At 47.4% G+C, this 12352-nt stretch overlaps 1 protein-coding gene and 1 non-coding gene across 4 annotated transcripts in view; both read right to left on the bottom strand.

The window, feature by feature from the left end:
* Positions 1 to 8116, bottom strand: part of KIAA1671 (KIAA1671 ortholog) — a 156992-nt gene extending 148876 nt beyond the window's left edge. Inside the window, exons 1-3 of one of the 3 annotated variants that reach the window (XM_023513249.1) lie at positions 8024 to 8116; positions 4198 to 5835; positions 2152 to 2239 (exon numbers count right to left, since the gene is read on the bottom strand). In XM_023513249.1, the coding sequence (XP_023369017.1) occupies positions 2152 to 2239; positions 4198 to 5780 (1671 nt within the window). In that variant the 5' untranslated portion in view covers positions 5781 to 5835; positions 8024 to 8116. The remainder of the gene's footprint in view (positions 1 to 2151; positions 2240 to 4197; positions 5836 to 8023) is intronic. The other 2 variants (XM_023513248.1, XM_003789832.3) reach the window with 2 other exon arrangements.
* Positions 2977 to 3083, bottom strand: LOC111725362. The gene has a single exon (XR_002773441.1). It is a non-coding gene; the product is annotated as a U6 spliceosomal RNA (small nuclear RNA).
* Positions 8117 to 12352: the final 4236 nt, after the last annotated feature.

Raw genomic sequence — 12352 nt, 5'->3', positions numbered from 1 at the left:
AAGAAAAGAAAGAAAGTAAATTAGAGATTTTCCAAGAGCCAAGAATAGGGAACTAGATACAGGGTTTCTGTTTGGGGTGATAAAAATTCTGGAACTAGTTAGAAGTGATGGTTGCACAACATTGAGAATGTACCCATTCCAGGTAATTGTACCTTTTAACATGGTTATCATGCAGGCAGGGCCACAGTTTGGTAACCCTTACTCTAGATGTTGGAATGCTGTTGAAGAATTTTGTTTAAATTTTATTATGTAAATTTTACATAAGTAATATATGAATCTGCCATTGTAAAGGAATCTAAACAATACAGACAAAGCTCAAATTCTTTTTGTTCCCTCATTCACATACTGTTCCACTTTTTGGATAACAACTATTATCAATCAGTTATAATACTTCAGAGTCTTCCTTACTCCTTGTTTTATACTAGTTTTATATACAGGGTGGACATAAAGTTCATGTAAAATCTAAAATAGTTTAACACAGCAAATGGCACATAAACTTTACGTCCACCCTGTATAAGTGTACATATATATATTTTCTATTAGAATAACCTAGGCTGTTTAATATTTTTTACTTTGTTCCTTAAAAACTATTTAAAATGGTATATTTTATGTATATGTTACCACAATGAACACACACACAAAGTCACCTTACAGGGATGAAATCTCATAATATGTAACCGAGAGTTTATTTATTAACTTTTCCTTTCTCGAAAGTTTTCAAACACACAAAACACACAGAGAAAATAATAAACTAGCCTCAACCCATCTGCCAAAACTCTTGCTTCGTGTAACCGTTTTTGCTCTTGCTGTTGTTATCACCACAGTAGTTTAATGGAAATATGAGGAGTTTTACTCAAATTGAATCCTCTCCTAACCATTTCAAAGAAGTGATTCAAGAGGTGCAAGGATAAAATTTGCAGGACAAAGTTTTCTCCAAGAGTGATGGGGATAATCACCCAAAGCCAGCCCATCTTGCTGGGGATTCACTTAAATAGGCATGCGGGGCTTAGAACCAAGCATTGGGGTTACTTTAAAAATTCTGCAGAAGTCCCTTAAAACATAAAACATGAGGTCACCATATGATTCAGCAATTCTACTCCTAGAGAAATGAAACTACAAGTCCCTATGAAGACTGTCCACAAATGTTCACAGTAGGTTTATTTGTAATGACCCTAAATTGGAAACAATCCCACAGTTCATTAAAGGGTGAAAGGAGGAACAAACTGCGGTCTGCCCACACAGTGGACAACTAGTCAGCAACTAAAAAGAATAAACCACCAGTGCACACCAGAACGTGATGAATCTCAAATTAATTACTCTGAGTGAAGAAACAAGAGTCCAGTTTGCACCTATATTCAAGTCTTGAAATGCAAAGTAATCTAGACCGGCAGAGAAAGCAGATCTATGGTGGCCTGCAGAGGAGGGTACAGGAGGGACAATTACAACATGACCTGAGGGAACTTTTGCATGTGATGGGAATGTTCATTATCTCAGCTGTGACAGTGGCTTCACAGGTATACACACTTGTGAACTCATCGATTTGCATGCTTTACATTATGTGCTTTTACTATAGGTCAAATGTATCTCAAGAAGTCTTTGTTAAAAAACTTAAGACTGCACAAAGCATCAACCACAAACCAGTTATACCTAGCAGTTATTTTACAAGCTTCCTCTTGTTAAACGGATGAAATGAAAAAATACCTTTTTAGCAATTTAATTGCTGGGAATGTACCTCTTTCTTCTACAGCTAGGTGGTAAGTCTTTTAAGGAGTAAGAACCATAACAAGGGGATTTTGAGAGAGTTTTTATTAACATTTTAAACCTAAATTTAGATGTCTTAATAAAGACAGGAAAGCAGGCACTTTTATATAAAAGAAAGCCATGCCCTTCTGCCTCTTTGAAAATAAAAACTAAAATATCTGACAATCACATATGTAAACAGTATTTAATACCTGGGAGTGGAAAATCAGAATCTATCATGCCAGAAAAGACTTGAAAAGTCCCAACATTAGACAAAAATATATATATTTTATTGTGCATGACAGGTGTCTGATTCTTTCCCGGGTCTAGCTAATCACAGAAGCTCTTTTTTTCCAGTTAGTCCAACTGCCTGCTGGAAAACAAGATGTGCCCAACACAGCCACTCCTTACCTTTTCTCTCAGCTCCTTAGGAAGCTCCCCACTCAGCTCAGCACACTTCTCATATCTGACTTCCTTGCTTGAATCTGAACTTGAAAACCTGGTACAGAGATCCGAGTTATTTATATGGCAAAACAGAAGCTGTGATTCCTGTAGCCCACACACACCAGCACAGGAGCCCAAGGGTGAGATCAGCCCTGATAGTGTCAAAGACACACTGGCTGATTTTCTTTGAAAAGAACATTTCCTTTCCTTCCTTCCAGTTGCCAAAAGGGGAAGAACTCAGTGGCCAGAGCCTACCTTAAACACAGCATCATTGGAGTGGATGGAGCCCCAGGCTGGGGTGAAGACACAGAGCTGGTGCTAGTCCCAGCTCTACCCTGCCTCTTCTCTATGGCACTTGGTCAGGCTTGTGACCTCACCTGAGCCTCTGTTTCTTCATCTATAAAATGGGGATAATTAACACCTCCCGTCTCTTTTATAGGGCAGATAAGAGGCTAACCAAGGCCCTAATAGCAACATGAGGGCGTTCAGGGAAGAGTAAAGATGCCTCAGGACGGATAATTAATAGTTGTTGTTAGCAACCCATCCGCAGTGGGCTGTCAGGGAATGTGAAGGGCGGGTGTCTGTCTGCCTATCTGGGTGACCAGAGGCTAAGTGATTATCCTTCTTGGGGCCTCAGTTTCCCTACCTATAAAGGTGAATCTTTCTAGCCTGATGAGTTCTCTGATATAAATGCATGAGTATGTAGCACATATTCAATTCAGGGCTGGGGAGCTTTGAAGAAAAAGGAGAGGAGAAAAACTAAACCACTTAAAACTTTTTTTTTTTTTTTGTAAAAATATGGAACGCTTCACAAATTTGCGTGCCATCCTTGCGCAGGGGCCATGCTAATCTTCTCTGTATCGTTCCAATTTTAGTATATGTGCTGCTGAAGTGAGCACAACCACTTAAAACTTGACCCACACTCAGAAGACCCAGGGTCTGCCTCCCAGGAGGTGTGAGGCTGTGGTGTGTTCTTGCTAAACTCACACCCTCAGTTTTCCCCATCTGTCAAAGGGGGATAATCACACAGCCACTCCCAGGCACTATGATGACACAGTGAGAGAAAGCACGTGAGTGAGGTCCTTGGCACCGGTGTCCCTTTATCTGCTATCTTAACTCAGGGGTTCTCATGCCTGGCTGCACAAGAGACCTGCTTGTAAGCTTTGAAATATCAGCCCCTCCCCAGACCAACTAAATGAGAATCTTTGGGGGGGGGGGCAGCCACAGATATTTTTTCCAGGTGATTCTAATGTGCTGAGAGCCACTGTTTTAACCTGCCATAGTGGCTGCCCTGGTTCCCAGAGCCAGGAGGGCAATCTGCCCTGAGACCCTGCCCCTGCAAACTCCACCCCAGACAAAGTGTGTTGGTGGCATGCATGTTATTAACGAGCCAGTTGATTACACCTGGTGGCATCTCCCTGTTGTGGCCACTTGTGGAAAAACAGAGGTGGGCCAAGCTTAGAAAACCATTGTTAACCAACTGGTCGACAATGTTTGGCACTGCAGTATACTAGGGTTTTCCCGTGGGCGGAGTGATTTCCATAATCATCTCTAAGTTTGTACCTCTGTCCTTTAAGGAAGGTCTTAGTATTATTACCATTTATGAGATGAAGACACTGAGGCTCAGTGAGGGGAAGTGACCTGCCCAAATTACCTCGACCCCTCTGATTTTATACTTTGGGCCACACATAGAGTCCTAGGTCTTGTGGTAAGTGGTCTCAGACTTCAGGGAAGGAAGGCTTAGCTATGGAGATAAGGTGAGTTAGAATGACATCTGGCTTCAACTTCCTTGCCATCCTTTAGCTTCCTGACCTACATCTGTAAAATGGACACATACCCAGCTTCACTTGTAGGCTGCAGAGCTGAGAAGGGACAAGGAAACCAAGCTGTAGCTCCCCAATGCTGGCCACACCTAGACAGGGTGCAGAGCCCAGTTCCCTCTCCCCCTGGGGTTTCTGGCAGCTGGCTTGCAGCAGCCCAGGCTGAGGGAGGTGCATAGGAGTGCTCACTTACACTTTGGTCAAATCTGTAGACAGGGGCCGAGCCTGGAATGTCCTCCTCCTCATCTCCGGCTTCACCTCGGAGCTCTCAGCAGCCCAGCCTCTGACTCGCTCCTGGACACTCACACCCCCTTTCTTGGGCTCTGCCACTGCTGATGGGGAATCGGGGGTGGCCAAGGGGGGTCCAGGCCCCCCTGCCAAGGACATGGGCATGGCGCTGTCCTCCCCAAGCAGGCTGATACACTTCTTCATGCTCCCCCTGGAGGCCCATTTGCCCCCTGCAGGGGCCTGGACTCCTCTGTCAGCTGGCCTGACCTTGACCTCAGTGAGTTCTGGGTCTCTTCCTGGCCTACACGAAGGGGGCTCAGGTGCTTTCTCATGCTCCCGGGCCAGCTTGACTTGCTCTTCCGAAGGACTCAGGTCATCTCTCAGGACCACCCTGGCTGAAGCCCCTGGGGCCCTGGGGTTGCCCGTGTCCTGCTTCAAAAGCACTTTCTCCTGCTGATCATGCATTTTTCTGGCCACTGCCAGGAAGTCTGAATTCATGTTGCAAAGAGGGGGCTCTGCCTTGGCCAAACACTCCCTGTCCACCTTGGGCTCCAGTTTGGACCTCTCTGGGCCCCAGCGGTCAGCACTTGAGCCCACCATGGCTCCACTCGCCTCACCGGCCGCCTTCTTCAGCAAGGCCTCTTTGCTCTCAAACGGGGCTGTGAGGTCCATGGACAAAGGCCGGGGTTTCCTCACCCATGTCTTCTCCGGAGGGGTGGGCGGTGTTTTGCCCACGGTGGTTGCTCCCCCAGGGCCCGGCTTCTGAGGCTGGACAGCTTCGACAAAAATGTCTGACACAGGCCTCCTCTTCAGGCGAGGTCTGGGCTCCGAAGCAGGGCCCGCCGTGTCCTCCACACTGCTGGCCTTTGAGAAAGCCTGGCCTTGGCCTGCCGCCTCTTGGGCTGCAGCCGGCCTCGTGTCCTGCGGCAGGGAGGCTGGTCGGGGAAGGGTCCCTGGGGGCTTCCGGGTGGGCACAGCGGGCTTGGCAGCCACCTCAGACGTGGTGCCTAAAGGGGGCTCCTGAGACATGCCTGCCTTGGCCTCCTGCGTCTCCTCACTAACTGCCTTTCCTAGAGTGGGGCCAGTTTTGGTGGTTTCAAAGAGAATCATGGCATTGGGGCTGGGCCGCAGGAACACAGCTTTGGTGAACAGAGACGAGCTTCTCCTCGGTCCCTCCCCGCCACCCGCCTCCTGCCCCACCAAACCGGGCATCCTCTTGTCCAGGTCCTCTGCTGCCACCTCCTCAGAGAGCCCACCAGAAGGACACGGGCTGGGCAGACTATGCAGCAAAGACAGCACAGGGGGCTTCCCATCTGGGGGGGCCTGCTCCTTGGAGAAGGGCTTGGGGGAGAGCCTCGGCAGGGGGAGTAAGCGAGCCGGGCTCCTCAGCAGGCTCTTCCCTTCCAAGATCTGGGCTGAGGGAGCCCCAGAGGTGTCACCAGCCTGGCAGAAGTAAGTCCGCTTCAGGGTCTCCTCCTTGCCAATGTCACCGAGGCCTGGCACTGCAGTCAGGGACGCTATGGAGCCGACCTCGACCCGCGTGACCATGGTTATGGTTGAGGATCCATGGGGATTAAGGACATCAGGAGTGGAAAAGCAACTGCTAAAAAAGAAAGAGAGAGAGAAGAAAGGAAGAGGGGGAGGGAGAAAAATGCAAAAAACAGCTTCTGGGTGGGGGCAGAGTGTTTTAGGCAAATAGGACAAAGAGACCTGAGCCCCAGATTTGGATCACAGCCCTCCACCGACTTCACCGGGCAGGCTTGGGCCTGTCTCTCTACCTCTCTGAGCTTGGGGCGAGGGGAGTGGAGTAAACGGCTGTCTCTGAAGTTCGTCCCAGCTCAAAGGGTGTGGAAGAGGCTCCAACACTGGCTAGAAGGACTTTCCCAACTTAGCTAATCTTGAGGCCAGTTCTTATGATAACAAGTGATTGTCTCTGCCATACAGATAAGGAAACCAGCTCAGAGGCGAAATAACTGGCCTGCAGTTGCTCAGGAAGCAAGAGGGGAAGTCAGGGTTTGAACCCAGACCACACATGCTCCTGGCATGAGCTCCCGTGGTGTCCTCACAGTCCCTCACTGCTGCCACCCTAATTACGGCCCTGTAGCAGAGTCTACCCAGAACATAAGTGACCATGGAAGCTCCCACAGCTACCCAAAGCAGCAGTCCCTGGAGTCACAAGGAGGGTGAGTAGCCGAAGAGTGCATAACTCAGCCACCAATCCCACCAGACAGTCCCTCAGTCTCTTCTCCCCCACCCTTGCAGATGCCATTATAAAATGTTAAAAAACCATCTCATTTTTCTCACTAAATTTGCTATTGTTACTTGTTTGCCTCTAGGCTCCTTTCTATGGAAAACTTATTTTATGCTGGCTGCCTTCATATTGTTGTTTTAAATTTTACTTCTTTATTTACTTTTAAAGACAGAGTCTTAGTCCATCACCCAGGTTGGAGTGCAGTGGAATCATCATGGCTCACTGCAGCCTCAAACTCCTGGGCTCAACAGATCCTCCTGCCTTAGCCTTCCAAGAAGCTGGGACTACAGGCTTATACCACCACACCCAGCTTTTTTTTTCCACTTTTTGTAGAGACAGGTTCTCACTATGTTACTCACAGAGAGGAGGTCTTGAACTCCCAAGCTCAAGCAATCCCCTGCCTCAGCCTCTCAAAAACACTGAGATATAATCACAGACACCACATCTAGCCTTCGTATTTTTAATAAGAGAAGTGACAGCTAACAATGGTGGCTTAGCATGAGTGAGACACTGAGCTGAGCCAGGTGCTTTGGGTATTTTATAAATCCTCTCTGCTTTACAACTTTATCAGGTGGGTACAATGATCACACCCTATTTTGCAGTGGCTCAGAGCCTAAGCCCCTTTTTATCTAGCTATGAGATCTGTTCTATCAAAACAAGACTCCTTCCTCTCCATTAATCTTCATACAACCCAAAAGGTAGGAGTGTCATCTCCCTTAGGGTGGGGAAATGGCCCAGAGAGGTGGCCAGGCCTGCTTACTGTCACACAAGGGAAACCTGACCTCAGCTCCATGACCCACTCACTTCTACCTGTTTAAAGGTTATTTTTTATTCCTGTCTTGCAAGGTGCCAGACAAGTCCCTATTCTTGACCCCCCAGGTCCTCTTCACTCCAGTGTTTTCCCTCCCTGTAAAACTGCTGCCAGCCAGCCACCATCTAGAGCAGCGGTTCTCAACCTGTGAGTCGTGACCCATAGGAATAGTATTAAAGGGTCGCGGCATCAGGAAGGTTGAGAAGCACTGATCTAGAGGGACTACAAGAGGGGAAGGTATTTTAGTTAAGCACAAGCCTCCCGCTTCCCCTCCTAGAGGCCCCACACTGCTCCCCCGGCTCTGACTCACTCAGAGCCTCCAGGAAAGAAAGGCAGACAGATTTTGATATTCTCCCTCCCTTACATGCTCAATGGTGCTAACAGATTCCATCTCCCCAAGCCGGAGAACACTGTCTAGACTCGGTTAAAGGCAGAATAAAGGTACAGATATGGAGCAGCTGAGAACTGGAGAATTTCCATCAGCAAAGACCCCAGGCAGAGTTCTAAGGCTCTGAAATCCCATCCAGAATCAGAGCTATTCACCTCTAGAGCCGGCCCCTGTGACCTTTTGAAATCCTGCTCTGGGACACATATGTAGCCCCAGATGTGAGACACAGGACAATGACAGGATACAAAGGACAGAGACAAAATTCCCTGGCAGAACCCACAGGTACCGTCCACCCCCCTGGACACTCTAGCTCCCTGAGCTCAGCTCAAGCACCCACTTACCTGAGCCAGCAGGCCCTGGGTAGGGGGGGCGTGACTGCTGGGTAAAGCCAGCGGTGTCACATCTCATCATGGAGGGGGCTGTCAGCACGCTCCCATGGCAGAGCAGGAGGGGACAGGCAGGCTGTTTCCAGCAGGCTGAGTTTCAGCAGGTCTGGAGAGACACTGGACGACAGCCTCGGTTCCAGAGTTCTAGTAACATACAAACAGACAGCACAAAGGCACTCAAGCTCCAACTGCATCCGCTGGAATCTTCACCATCTAATAAAACTTAGGCTCCTTTCAGCTTTTTAATTATGTAGCCTTGTATATACACGTGCATAAATAGTGCTGAGTCCACAGTAGGTGCTCGGTAAGAATCTTCCCCCTTTCTCTGGGACACATTTATGAAGCACCTACCACATACACAAAAATGAGTGAGAACTAGTAAGAGATAGCCCCCACACCCCAGGGAACTCACGGTCTTCTACAAGAAACACACATACACAAGCAACTACAACACTGGGGAATACATATCATGGTTTATAATAGCACCAAATACAAAAGCATCGAGTGGATAAATAAATGTTGAGTGAATAAACAAACAAATGATGAAATATTCTGACCCCACTTCTACTCTTCTTAGATGCTGAGTAAGTCTAGGTTCCCTGAGTCTCACAGCAAATGATACTATGCAATCTGGAACGTAAGATGAGTTACTCTGGCTGTAGCTAACAGTGACAGAATCAAAGAGTGGGGAACTGCTCAGGTGGAAGCTCAACCCACTGATGCCCACCAAGGGACCCCCACCAGTCCCAGTGGACCACACAGAGGCGCACCACCCTAGGACAGGCCACGCCCAGACACCTTCTGTGACCACACTGACCTCACAGTCTTGGGAGCCGTCTGCCCACAAGTGGAATGAATGAAAGCTTCTCTCCATGGCTTCTCCTGGGAAGAGTTACCAAGGGCAACCATTGCTGAATTAGGATCAATGGCCCACAAATATCACCCCCCCTTTTAGGATCCTCAAACCCACTTCAGTGGCTATTCTTCATGGAAGGAAAGGGGGAATGACAAGAGAAAATAAGGAAAGTAAATCTTGGTGCATATCCCTCTTAAATAGAGCAGTGCCTCTGCAACCCATAACCTGCTTTATGTCTTGTCTACCTCTAGAGTTGCCATTTTGCATGACTAGCAAATGCCTGGTATATAAATATGAATCAATTAATAGGTCAATGAACAAAGGAAAGCAAAAGAAGTTCTTAAACCACCATAGCTGATGGTTGAATAATACTTTAAAGTCCTCCCCAACCCAAGAAACCTATGATTCTCAGGTTTTCATTTAACCTGTGTTATGATACAAGGAAACAAATTTAACTACAGGCTTTAAAACTTTACATGAATCCCATATGTCATGCTTGACTTAATAGATGTTAGTCTTTTCCAAAACATATTGGAAGCCCACTCATACTGAGGCCAGCTGCTATTTATTCCTTAGGTGGACTGGCTCAATTTTTTAAATAGTGTATCTGATGAGCACTGCATCCAAAACCAGGAAAGAAGTCTAAGCAATCTCTGATATGCATGTGTGTATACATATATATGTGTGTGTGTATATATATCTCTATGGATATATGTACACATACACACATCTATATACACACTTTGTCTCATCATGGACATCAGCATGTGGGACAGACAGGGAACAAGGCATTTATCTGGGAGGTGGGGGCTGTGTTGGACCAGGAAAGAGAGGACACCAGTACAATCACGAGCAATGGGTACAGCAATGAATATTTTTTTTCATTTGCTGAGCCTGCTAACTCTATAAGTTTGATCTCCCAGGAATGTTTACAAAGTTCAAAATTCCCATTTCCTGCCATTTTCATGCAGACTATATATATATAAAATTTGTCTGAGAAGGGAGTCACTCAGAGCAACAGGTGCTGCGATGACTGAGGAGTCATGGCAAGCTTTCATTCTTCCATCCTTCTGCAAACACTTCTTGCCTCCCTCCAAAACACCAAGCTCTATGCTTGGTACTGGGGCTGTAGCCATGAAGCTCGTTGTCTCCTGGGGAATCTAAGAGATCCACTAGAGAGAAAGCACTTCCATTCAAAACCAAACAATTTGGCAGCTTTTCTCCCAGTTTCAGAGGCGTTGATTCATTCTAACAGCTGCTGAGGTTCTTTCATAATTATACCCTTCAATCCAATCTGAGAGCTCACCAGCCGTTCACTAAGCTGTCTCTGGCTGCCGCCTCCTGGGAATGCCACCATCTGGTGAGGGGCGTGGGCTGGTCCTGACACTTTCCAGCATCTTCCAGAACATAACCTTGGCCCCACAACAGTGCAAACCCATCTTGTGCAGTGCACTGTGTGAAGTGCCAAGAATGGATTGATTGGCAAAGTGTACACTCATGTCCTCCCCAAGAGGCAAAGCTGTGGTACCCAGGCGATCTATCCACCCACAGGCCCCAGATGGAAATGGCCCAACCAAAATGCCAAGTGTCATTTGGTGCACAAGCATCCTCTCATCCCTGTCCTTGTGGCTGTAGCCATAGTCCCTTCCTCCAGTACACAAATATTGAGTACCTACTATGTGCCAGGCACTGAAGACACAGCAGTGAACAAAACATACAGAAACCTCTGTTCTCCATAGAGAGGTTCAAGAAGACTGAGAAAAGAAAATAAACAACATAAATAAGTGAAATATTTAGAAGGTTAGATAAGTGACAATAAAGGACAAAATTTGAGACTGATTGGATGACCAGGGAAGGTTTCACTGGGAAGCAACATTTAAAGTCAAAGTCAGGCGGGTCACCTGAGCTCAGGAGTTCAAGAGTGAGACCCCATCTCTACTAAAATTAGAAAAACTAGTAGGGTGTTGTGGCAGGTGCCTCTAGTCCCAGCTCCTCAGAAGGCTGAAGCAGGAGGATTGCTAGAGCCCAACAGTTTGAGGTTGCTGTGAACTATGATGACAACACAGCACTCTACCATGTCAACAGAGTGAAACTCTGTCAATAAATAAATAAATAATCAGCCTCCTTCCTGCCCCAGCTGGGGGCTCCTACAGCAGGGAGGAGCCTATTCTCCCAGCAGCAGCCAGAGTGATTTTGGAACATGCAAGCACCAGAATGTCTCTTCCCTGCTCAAAGCAAGAGTGAGACCCATCCCTACTAAAAATAGAAAAACTAGTAGGGTGTTGTGGCAGGTGCCTCCAAGTTCCAGCTCCTTGGGAGGCTGAGGCAGGAGGATTGCTAGCAGCAGCCAGAGTGATTTTAGAACATGCAAGCACTAGGATGTCTCTTCACTACTGCCCTCCTTTACCCTGAGGGGTAAAGATCAAACTCCTTCTCTAAGAACTGATGGGTCCCAGAGCCTCTTTACCTCTCCAGATGATTGACACCACCCACTTGTCTATCTCTCACACACACTCATATACTTCAGCATGATGAACTCCAGGCCCATCATGCTCTTCCTCAGCTTCACACCTCTGCCCTACCATTTCCTCATGGCCTGGCTAATCTTTATTCCTTTCTCAATTTTCATCACCACAAGGCCACCTCCTCCAGAAAGCCTTCCCTGGTGCCCCAGGGCTAGTTCAAGTGTCTCTTCCGTGTTCCAGTATCTCACTCCCTGTGCTTCCTCTTTGCCCAGCCCCAGGGTAAGGGTGGTGATTATCTCTGTGTCCTCCACTAAACTGTAAGCTCCTGACACAAGAAGGTCCCACAGCTGTATCCCTAGAATCTGACACCAAAATGGGCATTACGAACGTGCAAAAAAAGCACCTGAAGAGAAAACGTTCCTGGGAAAAGACAATGATAATATCCAGTGCAGAGGCAGGTATGGAAAATGGGTTTGCTCATCCGCTCCCAGGGACAATGTTGAAAAACAAATGCAATATTCACTTGCATCTTTTGAGACCCCTAAGGAGAGCCAGGAACCATACTAAGTGATGTTGTGTCTCTTCTGGCTTCTCTCATTAATCCTTGCAATACACCTGTGCTGTTAGAACTATTACCATCGCTCCACAGCCCAGAAACAGCCAGACTCCCGTCCCAAAGCCAGTAAGGGGGAGAGATCTTCTGATTCCAAATCAAGTATTTCCCCCCTATATCTTCATTCCCCCACCAAAAAACCCCACATTTACTTTTAACTCAGTAAAACTGAGTTTCTAAAAACTTATCCTGGCTCAGCGCCTGTGGCTCAAGCGGCTAAGGCATCAGCCACATACATCTAAGGTGGCGGGTTCAAATCCCCAGCCTGGGCCCGCCAAACAACAATGATGGCTGCAACCAAAAAATGGCCGGGCGTTGTGGCGGGCGCCTGTGGTCCCAGCTACTTGGGA

Source organism: Otolemur garnettii, unplaced genomic scaffold, assembly GCF_000181295.1.
Source record: "Otolemur garnettii isolate 467f Iridium unplaced genomic scaffold, OtoGar3 scaffold00038, whole genome shotgun sequence".
NCBI classification, from domain to species: domain Eukaryota; kingdom Metazoa; phylum Chordata; class Mammalia; order Primates; family Galagidae; genus Otolemur; species Otolemur garnettii.
Note: the sequence above shows the minus strand (reverse complement) of the source record. Positions and strands in the feature narration are given on the sequence as shown.